Source organism: Fulmarus glacialis, unplaced genomic scaffold (genome assembly GCF_000690835.1).
Source record: "Fulmarus glacialis isolate BGI_N327 unplaced genomic scaffold, ASM69083v1 scaffold29320, whole genome shotgun sequence".
NCBI classification, from domain to species: Eukaryota; Metazoa; Chordata; class Aves; order Procellariiformes; family Procellariidae; genus Fulmarus; species Fulmarus glacialis.
This window is the reverse complement of record NW_009188755.1, coordinates 2,868-18,518: the sequence shown is the minus strand read 5'-3', so window position 1 is coordinate 18,518 and position 15,651 is coordinate 2,868. Positions and strand designations below refer to the sequence as shown.

Sequence of the window (15,651 nt, the reverse complement as noted above, 5' to 3'; positions counted from 1 at the left end):
AGCCCCCTCCGGGCCTCTGCTGTGGTGACAAGGAGAGCGGGTGCCTCGCTGTCACGGCTCGCCTAGTCGTCCGGATCCTTTGCAGAGACATTAATTACGGGCTCGAGCGTCCCCCGGGCCCGGCGCGGGGACGGTGTCGCCTCCGCGGAACTGGTGTCCCTGAGTCGTGAGGAGCCTGCAGATTCAGGGTCCTCGTGCATTGCAGGCTCGGCCAGGGGAGGAGTTTGTGGGTTATCTGACTTAAAAGTTGTGTGATGAGGTTTGCATAACTGATGCTTTCAAATGGCAAAAATATAAAAATGTACAGGATTAAAATGAGAGTTTAGGAAGGATTTATTTGTCATACGAGCTCTTGGAAGCGCTAACACCTTGCTGGTGGCATGTCCTTGACTTGGATGTGGGGTCTGTGATAAGCTGCTGGCCTGGAGGAGACCTGAAGTCACACAAAACTTCCTTCGTCCTTTTCTTTCAGAAAGCCGTGCAGGAAGAGCTGGATGCCCTCCTGGAACAGCAAAGCACTATAGAGAACAAGATGGTTGCGCTTCATCGCATGGGGTTAGTGATCCTCTCCCCTTCTTTCTGCTTCTGCACACTGTTCAGTACCTCCCTGCTTCCTGCATGACGTGAAAATTCGTTTCAGTGTTGTGAGGGAAGCACATTCATTCTTAGAAAATGTCAGACTTTAAATCAGTTTGTGGTAGGGAACAGTAGCTGGATCCTCATCCCCAGGCGCCCGTTTCTTCTCAGCAGCACAAACAGAGGGAGCTGCTGCGCCCTCACGCAGACTGACCCATTTTGGCGTAGGCTAAGCAGTTCTTTGAAGGTCTCACCCCAGAGGTTGTCAGGTTTCAAGATCACTGCTTGGATCAGATGTCTTCTGTCAGGCTGTTTACAGGTGTAGACAGATAATTACTGCCTCTTTGTGATGAGCTTGTGCAGGCAGTCTGGAAAGTCATCCTAAGTGGCCTCATGTCTAGGAGCTTGGAGCACAAGTTTATAGACTTCATCTTCCACTTCAGAAGTGGAGAGTATCATAAAGCCTCAGTGGCTCGTTCATGACCTGTCTGGTAGCGACAGTCGTTAGTCAGTCTGTGCAGCCTCTTCCAAAGCAGTCTGATTTTGATGCTTTGCTCTTGTAAGAGGGGGATGAAATGAGAGGTATTGTTGCTGACAGGAGCATTTGGGTTTGGAGGAAGAACCATCCTGCTGTTGCAGACCATCCGACTACTTAATGTATGCATCTGATGTTCAATTTGCTTGTGTTTCCAGCCCTAATTTGCAGCTTATCGAGGGGGATGCCCAGCAGTTGGCGGGGATGATCACCTTCACCTGTAACCTGGCTGAGAATGTCAGCAGTAAAGTCCGCCAGCTTGACCTTGCCAAGGTAACTGGACCAAGGGAGTGTTTGGGACTTGTCACCGCCAAGCCATGTTCTGTCTGCTCGTGTGCTCACAGCACAGTAGAGAAACGTGCTCTTTTCTTCAGTGGGCAGGTGGGCTGGAAACTGCTTCGTTCTTTGTTTTAGCATTTTCTCGTGTTATTAGTTAATGGCATCTTGCTGGGCTCCTGGATATTGCACGGTACAAGAGTAAATAACGCATACGATTTTCCATATAGTGGCTGGTTCTCCAGCATCCCCTTCTGTCCATGCAGCTCCTGGTAGAATATGGTGAATAAGCTGAGGTTAGTCTTCATTAGCACTCTTTTGTCAACTATTGCAGTGCTGAGGACAGTGGAGATGGTCATTGTCACCCAAGAGTGGTCAGGAGTCCGGGCTGTCACATTCTTTGTACAGAGGTAGGCTAAGAGGCGTCAAGTCCTAGCGCCCAGCACAACTGCTTAAATCAAAACAGATGATGTGTGGTTGTGTCTCTGGTCTCTGCCTGTTTGTTAAAGTGGAGTATGGCCTCTGAGTTCAATCTGAGTTTTGACAGATAAATGCTGTTCATCTTTTGGAGTCATTGGGCTTATGACTTTTTAAGTAGTTTGGGGTTTCTGCTTACGTAGTTGTTTAACGTGTAGAGAAGTATCGCTTCGGTCTGCTTCTTCCTTCTTTTTTCCCCCCACGCTGTCTTCTCCTCATAATTCTCTTTGCTAATCCTCTTCCCCTGGTCCAGCCCGCAGCAGGAAGCCTTACTGGTTGCTTTTCTTGCAGAATCGACTCTATCAGGCCATTCAGAGAGCTGATGACATCCTTGACCTGAAGTTCTGCATGGATGGAGTTCAAACAGCCCTGCGAAATGAAGATTATGAACAAGCAGCAGCTCATATCCATCGCTATCTGTCTCTGGACAAATCAGTGATTGAGCTCAGTCGTCAGGGCAAGGAAGGTAAGTACTGTTTGTGAGGAGACGCTGATCAGTCACCTTTCCAGTAGATAACTAGAGGCTGCATGATTTCCCATGGCAGATAGCCTCATCTCAATAGGCAAAGCAGAAGATCTAATGCTAGCTAAAGATCTTAGTATGTTATAGAGTAACATAAAGATGAACGTTTTTGAAGCGTTATTAGGTTTGAATTGTCATTAATTGAGAGTTCCTGGCACGTGGCTTTAATAGCATTTCAGGTGCTGACTAGGTGAAGGACAAAATGCGCAGGACAAAAGCGGTGAGGGAGAAGGCTCTGTCAGGGAGAACTGTTGCAGTGTTACGGTGTGCTACCAATGAGAGCAACTGGAAATGAAAGAGTAAATTGCCTGATCCCTAAAAGAAATGTCCCGGTTGATGTGTTCACATCTTCCATGTAAGACCACAACATTATGTTGTGTGTACATCACGCATGTACCTATCTTTCTTTGCTTGTAGGGGAATTCCAGTGTGTCTTTCGCCTTCTCACCTTAGGGCTGCAGGCTGCACAGTGTTGGTCTCTCTGCTGGGAAAAAAAAGTAGCCCTTGATACGGTACTAACATTGTGCTGTCACTTTTCCCTTTTTTCTCTGACCTTTTGATCAGGGGGCATAATTGATGCCAATCTGAAGCTCCTGCAAGAAGCAGAGCAGCGCCTGAAGACAATTGTCACAGAGAAATTCGACACAGCTATGAAGCAGGGAGACCTGCCCCAGGTGGAACGGTTCTTCAAGATCTTTCCTCTGCTAGGCTTACATGAAGAGGGGCTGAGCAAGTTCTCAGAGTACCTCTGCAAGCAGGTAACAGGTTCTGTGAAACATACTCGGACCTGTCTGGTCTCCTAGGTGAGAAAGCAAAACCCAGTCTCTGTCAACAGATGTTGCGGAAGGAGATCTTGGCTCTGGCTTGTTAATCTTACCATCACTGGCCTTAGTTCATCTGTCTCCCTGCATTTTGCGTCCTGGGATGGGCTTTCTGATGTCTGAATACAGATCCCACAGGCTGGCTGGCTTCTCCTTCTGTGTCTTGCTCTTTGTGCTTGCCTAAAGCTCATACAAGGGAGCCTGGAAAGAGAAGAACAAGTTTCTGCCTCTCTTTGATCTTTGAGTCTTCCACAAGAGAGGAAAAGATCCCTGTTCAAAGGAGGAACAGCAGCAATATCTCTTGCAATAGGAAGCCAGCAAAAGCCCAGGGCTCTATAGGGCAGGGGACAGAGCTCCACCCTATGGGATGAAGAGTATCTTTGAGTGTTACCAGCTGACTGGTCCTGTTGTCATGCAGGTGGCCAACAAAGCAGAGGAGAACCTGCAGCTGGTGATGGGGACAGACATGAGTGACCGTCGAGCTGCTGTCATCTTTGCAGACACCCTGACACTCCTCTTTGAAGGTAATCTTCTTCCTTTCCTTTTTGCTGATTGATTGAAAATAATCCATGATGAGATTGTCCATCAGTTTAAATGCTTTTAATTCTAGCTCTAGGAGAGCACAAAATGCCTCCTTCCCCTTTGAGCTATGGGAGTGTCACGCTAGAGGGACAGGGACACAACTAATAGACTTTTTCCCAGCCAGGAGAGGGCATTACAATAAGCAAGCTTTCCTATGTACAGCTTGCGCAGGCACAAAGTGGATTTGCAAAGGATTTGTTGGCTTCCTCCAGGAATCAGACTGTTCCTGTTCTCTGCATCCTCAAAACAAATGGGTATTCCCTCAAGGTTTCTTCAGAAATGCAGCTCTCCAGACAAACAAATCGGATCCCTTAAGACTGAGCCGCTGTTGATGCCTCCAGGCCTGGCTCTTCAAGGAGGACCATGGGAGCTTGAAAGCAGAGAGGGAAGGGAGAGAAGGGAATATGAATGTTCTGTGGGAATGTCGCCAAAGACAGTAATTGAGATCCCATGGTGATTAACCATCTTCTCTATTAAGTCTGCTGTGAGTCTGGGTTACACCACTGCCAAGTCACTCTCCCAGCCTGGCACCCCTGCTGCTATTGAAGGTCCTTAGAGCCACTGAGGCTTTCTTGGCAGTAGCGTTAAAAGAGGGGGAGCATTGCTAACTCTTGGAGTAGAGAGTTTGTGAGAAGAAAGCAATATGGTAGAGATACCTCCTCGGGGATGAGCTTTTTCTCCAATGAGGTCTTGCCTTCACTAATGCTTGCCCTCTTGCATCTGTGTGACAGATAAGAGCAGAGCTTTCCCTAGGCTGATTTTCCTAGTACTGCTCTTCTCCTGTAACCTAGTAGGTGCTGAAAGCTGAGACAGGGTTTGGATGGCAGTTAAGCCCCCTGCCAGGTTTAGCTCATGCAGCTTTCTCCCGTGGAAGCTTCATACCTTGTATCTTGCTGGGTAGGAGGGCAGCTGAAACACATCACATGGCAGGAGCTCTCTTTTGGAAGAGAGATGGCTTCTACTACAGGAGATTTGCACTGCAGCCTTGCAATAAACAGCGGAGAGGATGGAAGGTGTCATATGCAGAGAGAAGATGCCATGAAACGAGGGGTGGTAATGAGAGGCCTTCAGTGAGGCACTAGAGAGTGGCTGGACAATCTAAATGGTTTATCTGGGGAATGAATGATCCCTTGTTAGGTCCTGTCTGTGGACCTGTGTAGCTCTGCTCTGGGTCTAGACTGGGAACTCCTGCTTGAGTCTCTCTCTTGTGCTTCCCCTCTCCCTGCAGGGATTGCTCGCATTGTGGAGACCCACCAGCCCATTGTGGAGACCTACTACGGGCCAGGGAGGCTGTACACCCTCATCAAGCACCTGCAAGTGGAGTGCGACCGGCAGGTGGAGAAAGTGGTGGACAAGTTCATCAAAGAGAGGGACTATCACAGGCAGGTGAGAGGGGTGTGATGCTGCCTGACGCAGCCAACTGCGGCCTCCATCCAGCTCCATGGGGCTCCGACTGCCATAGAGGTGGCAACGTTTGATCTTGTGTATTGAGAGAACCTTGCTTCACTCCATATTTGTGCTGATGGCTGAAGGGGTCCACCCCTGTAGACGCGGTCCTTCTGTTGCAAAGAAGGACTCGTTGGGAGCATGGTAAATGGACCCTGGGCACAGGATTCTTTGCTCTGCAGGTCTGTAGGGCGCTTTCAGTACACCTTCCCCACTGTCTTGTTCCTGCTTCTGTCAGTTAGATGCAGGGCTGCTGTAACTGTCTTATGGTCACATATCTTCGTGCCTCTGTTGGCATTCCCATCCCACCGTCCTTCCTGGCAGGCTGAGCTCTGTCTTGGAGGAGGAGGTGAACTGATGCGGTTCCCTTCTCTGGCAGTGCTTCCTGCAAAGCATTCCTATCACCCACCCTGAGTAAGCACCTCCTTAGGCTCCAGCACGAGAAGCGGCTGTTAATTCCAAGTCATCAGCAAAAACTTTGATGACTCTCCCTTTTTTTTGTGATTGCAGTTCCAGCAAGTTCAGAATAGCATGATGAGAAGTTCTTCTGCAGAGAAGATTGAACCAAGGTACAAACAAAACCTCTTTTTGCTCTCTAACCTCCCACTCTTGAGCTGTTATTAACGCTGCTTAGCATTTAGATAACTCTCCTGGTCTTCTAGAGGCTTTGTGGCTACTAAAGCATAAAATCCAATTGTTAGGTGCCCTTCACTGCCCTTTTATAAAGGCAGTTTCTGTGGTGGTGATTTATTTTGCTTACTCGTTACTTTTAAGCCTTGGTCCTAAACATTGCTGGAGGGCTGGCAATATCACTGCACATGAAGGACTGAGACTTTAATTGCCTGTGCCCACTACCTTTTGATGGTCAGAGTAGCTCCCTGGGCAGATAATTTGTGACAGAATCAGGAATAAATCTTTGGGTCTTATCTGTACTGCTGCTGCAGCAACTCTGTAACATCAGTTTCTTGCTAATGAACGGAAGTGCTTTCAACCTCCCTCTTCTTCTTATCTTAAGTATTTGCATAGCCCTTAAGTAAGGCCATTTGAAAGTGCACCCAGCTCTTCTGGCACTGCATGACTTCTAAACATGCCTTGAAAGAAAACTTATGTTCCTCAAGGGAGATCTGTCTGTGAGCCTGCGTGACTAACTATTTCAGCGGTAATACAGAGATCCACTTACTATTTGCTCTGAGTAACTGGGAATGCATGCCAGGTTTTCTGGGCTTTTGCTTTTTCATCTGTAAAATAAAGATAATGGTTCCTTGTCCCACTCGTGTGTTTTGAGGCTTTGAGCAGAATTTGTAAAGTTCTTTTGTGCACACTGATGATAAAGCTGCTGATGTGAGTGAAGTCTTTTTTTCTATAGTTATCTCTGATCTGAACACTGTGTTCTACATTGTCACGTGCTTTTTTGGTCTCACGCTTTCTGAGCTGTTGAGCTTAAACAGATTCTTCATCATTTTCAGAGAAACACATGAATCTGTGCACAAAAGCACATATATGGAAATGGCAGGGACCAGGCATTTCTAACACTGGCCATGCAGGGCTCACAGAATCATAGCAAAACTGAGGTAGGAAAGGACTGCCGAAGGTCTCTAGTCCAACCTCCCACTCAAAACAGGGCTAATTTTGAAGTTATATCAGGTTGCTTAGAGTCTTGCAGTCCTTACTGCTGTGATATTAATGTGCTTGTTCTTACATCCATGAGGAAAAAAGAAGCTTCTCTGTATGATTTTTTCAGGACGTTTTCATTGTATGTGCATTCTTTGCACATACGAGTTATTCTGCTGAGCTTTGCCACTCAGCGGCACAGATGGAAAGGGGCAGTATTGATCTCATAGTAAGAGAACAGAGAACACACTACTTAACTGAGTTAAATTAGTGCCTCTCCTTTTGTTGTCTTGCTACCTTGATTCTTGCTATGTTCCTTCCAGGGAACTTGACCCTATTTTAACAGAAGTCACTCTGATGAACGCCCGCAGTGAGCTCTACTTGAGGTTCATCAAGAGACGAATAATATCCGATTTTGAGGTGGGAGACTCCATGGCCTCAGAGGAGGTAAAGCAAGGTAACACCTTGAATACCAATACTTGCAGGCTCTCTGCTCCTTGCAGCCGCAAGTGGAGATATATCTTAGTCAGTGGCAGAGCAGAGTGACACAGGATCTGCAAAGATGCTTTGGGAGCACTCTGTGGAAGAGGATTGTGTAGCCTGGCCTCCCCAAACCTGTTTTCAGCACTTGTTGTTCCCTCTAACAGGGAAACCAACATTAGGAATGACTGCAGAGCATAATAAACAAGGTTCCCAAACAGAGGGAGGACCCTTTGGTCACTGCAGGCACAGATCCTAAAGGTGGAGGTCACAGGGAAAACAGGCTCAGGGTTTTGGTTCTCGAAATGGAGCTCTGGAAATCACTTTTGTCACCTGCAAAAGTCAGCTCAGCAATTTCAGCTCCACAGTTGAGGCCTGTGATTTATTCCAGGTCGGGCTTTGGAGGTGTGTGTCCACTGGGTGCCCATGAGACAGGCAGCAAGGGGATTAGGTGGAACTGCTTTCTGGCACTTGGTCCCTGCTGATGGTTCTCTTTTGTGTTCTGTAGAGCATCAGAAATACCTGGACAAGCTCCTCAACAACTGTCTACTGAGCCGCACCATGCAAGAGCTCATTGGCTACTACATCACCATGGAGGAATACTTCATGAGGGAGACTGTCAACAAGGTAGGGCTCAGATTGCTGCTTGCAATAGCCTGCGCTCTCTGCCAGCAGCTGAGACCTCTGCGTCTGCTCCACAGTCCTCTGCTGAGCATCCCTAGGGAGGGAGATGAATACGTGGCAGGTCTGCAGTTGCTGAGAAGCTCTTTTGTTTCCCTTGGCTTTGAAAAGCAAGTGGTTGTTTCTGAACTTTGACTCCAAACATACCCTTGAGTATCTTCCAGAGCCAGATCTTCCAGGTCTATGGGCTACTGAAAACTAGGATGAGTGGTGCTAGCCCACACGTGGTACAGTTCAGCTCGGGGTGAAACGGGCAGGCTGGTAGTTTGGTCTCACAGCGCTGCTCTGAGAGGGCACCTTTGCTCACTGAGCTCAGGGCACTGAGACTGCTTTCTTTGCAGGCTGTTGCCATGGACAGCTACGAGAAGGGCCAGCTCACCTCCAGCATGGTGGATGACGTGTTTTATATCGTGAAGAAGTGCATTGGGCGTGCTCTGTCCAGCTCCAGCATAGACTGTCTCTGTGCCATGATCAACCACTCCACCACCGAGCTGGAGTCTGACTTCAGGTAATGAAAATACACCAGGTTCATTGTAACTTGCCTCCACCTCACGTTCTGCAAACAGTGTTTGCTGTCAGATGGTCTTCCTTGTGTTCTTCACCTTTGAACCTCTGGTTTGTCGTCTCCATGGAAGATGCTTGTAGGAAGAGTGTCAAGTGTGGTGTGGGAAGCTGGAGCTGGGCATGCTTTTCTTATAGTAGTGGTGGTCACCTGTAGGACAAACAGAAAAAGGAACCTCATGGCCCAAAATCCCTATGAGACCGAATCACCACGTAGCATTGGAGTGCTACCCTGCTTGATGGCACACGGTCACCCCTAGTTGTTCTCTCGGTTGCCTGTGAGATTGCTTAGTAACTTGAACTTGGGGTGAGCCTGCAGAAATTGTCCTGCTCCTGTTTTTAGTCCCAGCGTGGGAGTGCGGAACTGTGACTGAAGACAGCAGACAGCTGCAGGCAGGATTTTTGGGAAAGCTCAGAAACTGGGTGGTTGTGTTTTTCTTTCAGCCTTGTGTCCTTTAAGTGCTGTCAGGAGATATTTGCCATCCCTCTGTTGCCCCTGTGAAGTTCTACTTACCTTGTTCAGGTCACAGCCTAGCCAGAGTGCTGTCCCGTGTCACAGAGCACAACTCTGCTGTGGCTTTGCAGTATTTGCTCTAAGCCCTGCTATGTTCTGTTTGCCTCATAGGGAGGTTCTGTACAACAAGCTGAAGCAGGGCTTTCCAGCCACGACTTTCCAGGACTTCCAAAGAGGGGTGACCAGTGCCGTGAACATCATGCACAGCAGCCTGCAGCAGGGCAAGTTCGATACCAAAGGCATTGAAAGCACCAACGAGGCCAAGCAGTCCTTTCTGGTGGGTTTTGTGGCTGTTCTGGTGTAGAATGAGTTGAGGTGAGGCGAAAGACAATGGGGAGCTCTTGGGAACAGGATTGGTGCAACTATCACATGTTCAGAGAACCTGAAAACCTGTTTAGGCGTGGTGGGTGGCCTGACTTTGGATGTCTGGTAGATGCTTCTACCTCACCTCATGTTTGTAGGGCTTCCACACCAGGCCTGTGCAAGTATGATCCTGTGACTGCCAGGATCCAGGCTGCTGCAATGATGATTCCTTCCAGGCTGGGGAAGAGTCTGTGCTCTTTTGAGGTGTCCATCAATGCTGTTCTTCACAGGCTCTGCACAAAGGTGGTGGGAGAGCATCTCATCCACACCTTCCTGTACATGAAAAGTTTCCTGGCCCAAGCTCAGGGTTCCTTCATTCTCGCTTATGAGATCAGAGAGTTTCCATTAGAGCAGAGTTGTCTGCTCTGCTTGGCCTGCAAGATCCTCCTGTTGCCTTCTCCTAACAGCAGCACTGCAACTCTCTGCACGCTTGAGCAGGACAGAACATGGCAGTGAGCATTAGAGACCCCTTGGAGAGCATTTGAAGGGCCGTCGCTCCTGTCTTCTGCAGCATAACACATCCTTCCCCATGGTGGGATGCTGTACAGAGCTTGCGTTGTGGAAGAGACCTCACTGGGAGAGCAACTCTGGATCTGCTCTCTCCTCTCAGCCAGCCCTGCTGTTTGAGCAGACCTGTGGGCAGAGACCCTGAGAGCACTGGAGAGGGGCTGGCTCACCCTGACTTGTCTCCCTCTCTGTAAGTTGCTGTGAACACCCAGTGCTGAAGAGGCTCCTTGGGACTTTCACTGTACAAGGCGAGAAGGCAACAAAGGGAGCAGGAGGGACTAAACTCTTCCATTTCATTAAATTCTTGGTTACAGGTTTCTGCATTTCTTGAAGCAAAGTGCTTAAAATGTCAGTTCTCTCACTGGAATTCCTCATTCACCTGTCAGCTTGCCTCATTTCCCTGTCTGCACAAAGCCCAGCCCTATACTGACATTTAGTTCAGCTTCAGCAGGTAGAGAACAGTCTGTTCAGTGAAGGACAGATACTCATCTGGCAGGAGGGGTGCTGATTCCTCCTGCGTAGATACGAATGCCTTCCTGCCTGCCCTCCTTCTCTGGACACAGTGTATAAGCCATCACCTCCAGCCACTCCTGGTCTGTTGTTCTTCGTGACACTGTCACAGAAAGTTGGGGGTACATCCTGTCTTCCACTAAGTGGGGCTTCGCTGCACCATCGTGGACAGAATGACAAGGAAAACGAGTAAACTATCTCAAACTTTGTACTAGCTGCAGGTTCAGCACACATGCTCAGTTACTGTAGTTCAGCTTCTTACAGCTCCGTGAATCTGCAATGCTTTGATCACACGGCAGCACCTCTGTCCTTTAAATATTTGCATTTCAGCCTGTACTGTGAGCAGGGCATGGAGTAAACGTATGGACTTGGGGCTGAGGTGCTGAGAAATTCCAATGAATTCTACTTGGATTTGTTTTGTTGTTTTTTTCCAGGTGACCTTAAACAATGTGGAAGTCTGCAGCGAAAACATCATGACCCTAAAGAAGACTTTGGAGGTGCGGTCTGGATTCTCTACTGTTTTTTCCTTAATCAGATTTGTAATATCCTCCCTTGGAGGGGTCGAGTAAATAATCTGGATTTTGCTATGCCTGAATTCCCGAGGTCTTTGCCCTCCAGTCTTAGGAAAGCAATTTTGAGCTGGCAGAGCAATCTCCGGCCTTTACCTCAGCAGCAGCTGGAAATACCAGTTCCTCCAGCTTGACCAACCTGGCACAGGCTGGAAGCCGGTGGAATAACATGTGCATTGAGAGGTTGTGGTTCTCTGGTGCTGGGCTAGATAGCCCCTGGCTTCCTTTCTTGCTGTCCTCTCCCCAGCTGGAGCCAGCAGCCTCTACCTTCACAGGGGCAAGAGTTTGGCGCCTGTCCTAGCCTGCAAGCGTGCTGGTGGGCAGCCAGAGCTCAGCAACACGAAGGGATAGAAACTGCCCAGGTTATTAATTTGCAACTTGCTCATGGATCTCTTCCCTGCAGAGTGACTGCAGCAAACTGCTTAGCCAAGGCTTCGGGGGTGAGCAAGCGCAGGCCAAGATTGACAGCTGCCTCTCTGACATGGCTGCTGTCTCCAACAAATTTCGTGACCTGCTGCAGGTGAGTGTCTTGCTGAGTTACTGCTGGCCTCCAACGCTGGCTGGCCAGTGTCTTCAGGGAGAGCTCGGGCAGGAATCACTTTAGCCCAAGGCCTGGGCCACGCCTGACTCCAGGAGTGCTGGGTAGGGGTGCAGGAGGGAGTAAATCAGTCAGCTTTGAGGCATGGAAACAGATCTGGCCCTTTGCGCAGCCGCACCTGCTGGCAGCTGCATAAAAAGCACTGAAAACAGCTGCAGAGCCAGAAGGAATGTTGCTCCATTTGTCCTCACTCAGCACAGAGTCATAGTTGGTTCAGCATTTTCAGGAGAAGAAATATTAATAGCATTTCCATCTCCTCCATTCTCCCTTGTGGCTCAGCATGTTGTCAAGTTGTCCAGAGCCTCACTAAGTAATGCTGAAGATGGGCTGTTGGTAGAGAAGAGCGGCTTTTCTCTCGGGTTTCTCCTCTTTTCCCAAATGGAAATGCTCCCCAGCATGGGGCAGAAGGCTCTCTGGCTAAATTCACTGTCTCATGTGGCATGCTGGGGCCTGTTGCCCTAAAATTTCACAGTGGTCTCTGGCAGGGAGAAGAGCAGGAAGACCTAGTATCTCCTGGGGAAAGAAACAAAGCAAAAGAGAATATTTTGAATGAGGTTTGCCATCAGCTTTGTACTTCACAGAGGGGCCAGACTATTTTTCATTTGGCTTTGCAGTTCACTGCAGCTGGATGCCTTCAGATCAGTATTGCCAGCGAACCTTCTTGAGGCTTGTGGTCAGTATTGAAACCGAAGAGCTCATCAGTAAGGAGTAAAACTCTCCAGTCTAGCTCTAGTGCAGTATTATAACTGGCTGCAAAGCAATCAAGAGGCTGAGCAGCAAGCTCCTGCGCTGCCTGAGTTACACGCACATTTAATTTGCCTAGGAAAAGGACAATTGCCAGCAGGGCCTGCTCAGAAATGCCAATTTTAGTTAAAAACTTCCATCAAATGCCAGGCAGTATCAATACCTGAATAGTTTCACGCTGGGTGAGCTTTCCTGACATCTTGCTGAGTCAAATGGGGGTGGTTGGCAGGAGAGGGCTTTCAGAGAGCTCTCTAGCATCGAAGCGGACAGAACAGCCTTTGCTGACATCCTGCTACTCAGGAGAGACGGCGTGTGCTGGGGTTATGATTAATTCAGGGAACTAACTGTGGTTACAGCTTTTATCCTCCTTTTAGCTTCTCCTACTGGGCTAAGCTGCACTGGAGGTGGGAGGCATCAGTTGAGTCCAATCAGAGTCTCCTCCTGGTTGGTGCTGAGTGGAAAGGCTGGTGTTTCTGTCCTTTTCTACCCTGGTGGGATGTGAACCGAACGCCTCTCTCCTGCCAGAAAACCTCTGTAGCTGTGTGGGCAGGGGTGGGGGAAGCACGAGCCCGTCAGACCAGGCTGCAAGTCAGCACAACGGCAGCTTCTGGGCCAATGTCCTTCCTCTTCTCGTCATCATGGTGTCCTCAGAGCCCTCCAGCACCAGAAGAGTGTGGGATCTGGGACTTCTGGGTTCAGTTTCCTGTGCAAGTCTGTGGGTCGGTTTGCCTCCCCGGGAGGCAGCATGAAGACAGCCTGGCTGTAAAGGTTGTGTGCTGTTGGACGTTAGCTGTGCTCAGTCACTCTCCTCTCTTCTTCTTGTCCCCCTCAGGAAGGTCTCAACGAGCTGAACAGCACAGCCATCAAACCCCAGGTGAAGCCCTGGATCAACCTATTCCTCTCTGTGTCCCACAACATCGAGGAGGTAAGGCGCAGCGTTCTCTGCTTCCAGCTGTACTTCTGCGCTCTCCATCCTCTGCTCAGCAGCACAGTCAGAGCAACTGCTGTCTCGTTCCCCTCAGTTCTCTGCCGTTTCCTCGGCACAGAGCAACAGTAGAATACCCAGAACTTGCTCTGCATCCCAGCCTGGAAAGGGGCATTTCGCTAGAGAGGAGCTTGAGAAAATAGAAGGGGTGCAGTGCTGCTCCAGGAGGGACCTCCCTTCCTGCCCTCTGGGCCTTTTGCTGCTGTTCACAGCAGGCCACATAAACATCCCTTTTTTGTATTTCCATGTCAGGAGGAGTTCAGTGACTACGAAGCTAATGATCCCTGGGTCCAGCAGTTCATCGTCAATCTGGAACAGCAGATGACAGAGTTCAAGGTGAGAGAGAGAGAGAGAGAGACACACATGGCAGCCTGCTGGGCTTTGACCAGATCTCCACGTGGCATCTCCCAATTCTTCCCCTGCTCAGGGGAACGGCGGACAGAGATGTCCTCCAGTGCCTTGCAGGGCTCTTAGAGACCCAGTCACCCCCTTCTCCTGCAATTCTTAAAGCCTGCTTGCTTTGAGATCCACGTACGATCCACGTACCTGGGTCGATTCTGTGGCGCCCTCCACTCACTGAGCCTGCAAGTGATGGGTCTTTATTTGAAAGCTCTCACGGGCTTGGGTTTTGTGGACCTCTGCTCAGTTGTTCTGAAAAGAATGACACAGGTTTCTGCTTCCAGGCTGGACTGTCTCCAGTGATTTACGATACTCTCACTGGTCTTATGACCAGTCTCATAGCCATCGAACTGGAGAAAGTGCTGCTCAAATCCACCTTCAGCAGGGTAAGCAAAACATGGTCCTCTACCCTGTAGCTTGACTGCCAACCTTCCACAAGGAAACCTTCAGTAAAGGGACGGGGCAGGGCAGTGGCAAATGTTACCCTCAAAGAAGCTCTGCCACCACTGGTGGCCAGCTCAGGGAGATCTTGCATTAGCAGACACGGGGAGAAGGTGCATTTTGTGATGAGGCTGGGAAGAGCTTGCATCAATTAAGGGGGCTGGCTTTTAAGGTGGGTCTAAACATAAGCCAGCTCACCCTGCAATAAATGGTCTAACTGGAACCCTCCTGCTCAGAGACCTCCCCCTAACTTCTGTTAATTGTGTGTTTGGCACAACCCCTGGGCCTGCTTGGAGAGTTAGAGCCTCCTTGGTCTCCACAGCTTGGTGGTCTGCAGTTTGACAAGGAGCTGAGGTCTCTCATAGCCTATCTCACCACAGTCACCACCTGGACTATCCGCGACAAGTTTGCCCGTCTTTCCCAAATGGCCACCATCCTCAATCTGGAAAGGGTGAGAGCTGCACTTTGTCTGTTTTTATTGGGGGATTGCAGGAGCCCCAGCTGGACTCCACATGGATTTACTGGGCTCATCCAGATGTTGTCACACCTATGGGGTATGGAGAAGCTGGAAAAGTTGCCCCGTGCCTGAGGGGTGTTTGCCTGCAGGGGTTAGTGGCAGGAAATACCGTGACCATAACCAGAGTTTGAACTCGCCTGCGAGGGTGGTTGGTGCCGAGTTGTCTCCTGCAGCTCTCCTCTTTCTCCAGGTGACGGAGATCCTGGATTACTGGGGCCCAAATTCCGGCCCGCTCACCTGGCGCCTTACTCCTGCCGAGGTCCGGCAGGTGCTGGCTCTCCGAATCGACTTCCGCAGCGAGGATATCAAGCGGCTGCGCCTGTAGTTGGACGGTGCTTGCGTCAGCACCGCGCTGGAGGTAACGGCAGGAAGGCTGCAGCTCTGGACCCTGCCCAGGTCCTGCCCGGGGCCTGGCTGGCTGTTAGATGGTGTGGGCATGTGGTGATGTCTGCCCGTCTGCTCGTATTCCTCGGAGCAAAGGGCTTTCCTGGGCCTGAGAAGAAGAGCCGCCATCCTTTTGTGGGCGCAGAAACAAGGCAGCAGAGGAATCTCTCATGTTGAGAGCAGCGTGACACTATTTCTGAGAACACATGCTAGTCTGAGGGACAAGCTTGTGCTAGCTCCTGACTCCCTTCGTTCTGCTGCCCTGCGGGAGGCCACGGGTCAGGAAATTTGGGGGCTGTTGCGCTGTGGTTCAAATATGGGTCTGCAGAGAGCGCTCTGCCTGTGCTGCTGGCTGCAGTTGTGTTCCTGCTGTGCCACCAGTTTAAGGGTCAGCTACAGGAGTCCTACAAATCCTGAGCCCTGGCTTTCTCCTGGTAGCGATCGGGACTGTTCTGTTGAAGGGAAAAGGAATTATTTCCTTGTGGGGAGGGTGCTTGGAAAATCCCTAGAAAGCTGCTGTAGGAAGCGGAGCTGTGTCCCTGCTGGCTTGC

The 15,651-nt window shown here is 49.8% G+C and overlaps 1 protein-coding gene across 1 annotated transcript; it reads left to right on the top strand.

The window, feature by feature from the left end:
• The first annotated feature begins 476 nt into the window (after positions 1-476).
• On the top strand, positions 477-15,126 carry COG4 (component of oligomeric golgi complex 4). Its single transcript, XM_009579784.1, has 18 exons — positions 477-555; positions 1,270-1,384; positions 2,156-2,330; positions 2,952-3,145; positions 3,627-3,732; positions 5,019-5,176; positions 5,747-5,805; positions 7,171-7,304; positions 7,836-7,954; positions 8,350-8,516; positions 9,195-9,360; positions 10,898-10,960; positions 11,436-11,552; positions 13,207-13,299; positions 13,612-13,695; positions 14,043-14,144; positions 14,522-14,650; positions 14,907-15,126. Exons 1-18 carry the CDS (start codon positions 533-535, stop codon positions 15,039-15,041), a joined length of 2,139 nt encoding a protein of 712 aa, XP_009578079.1. The 5' UTR covers positions 477-532; the 3' UTR covers positions 15,042-15,126.
• Positions 15,127-15,651: the final 525 nt, after the last annotated feature.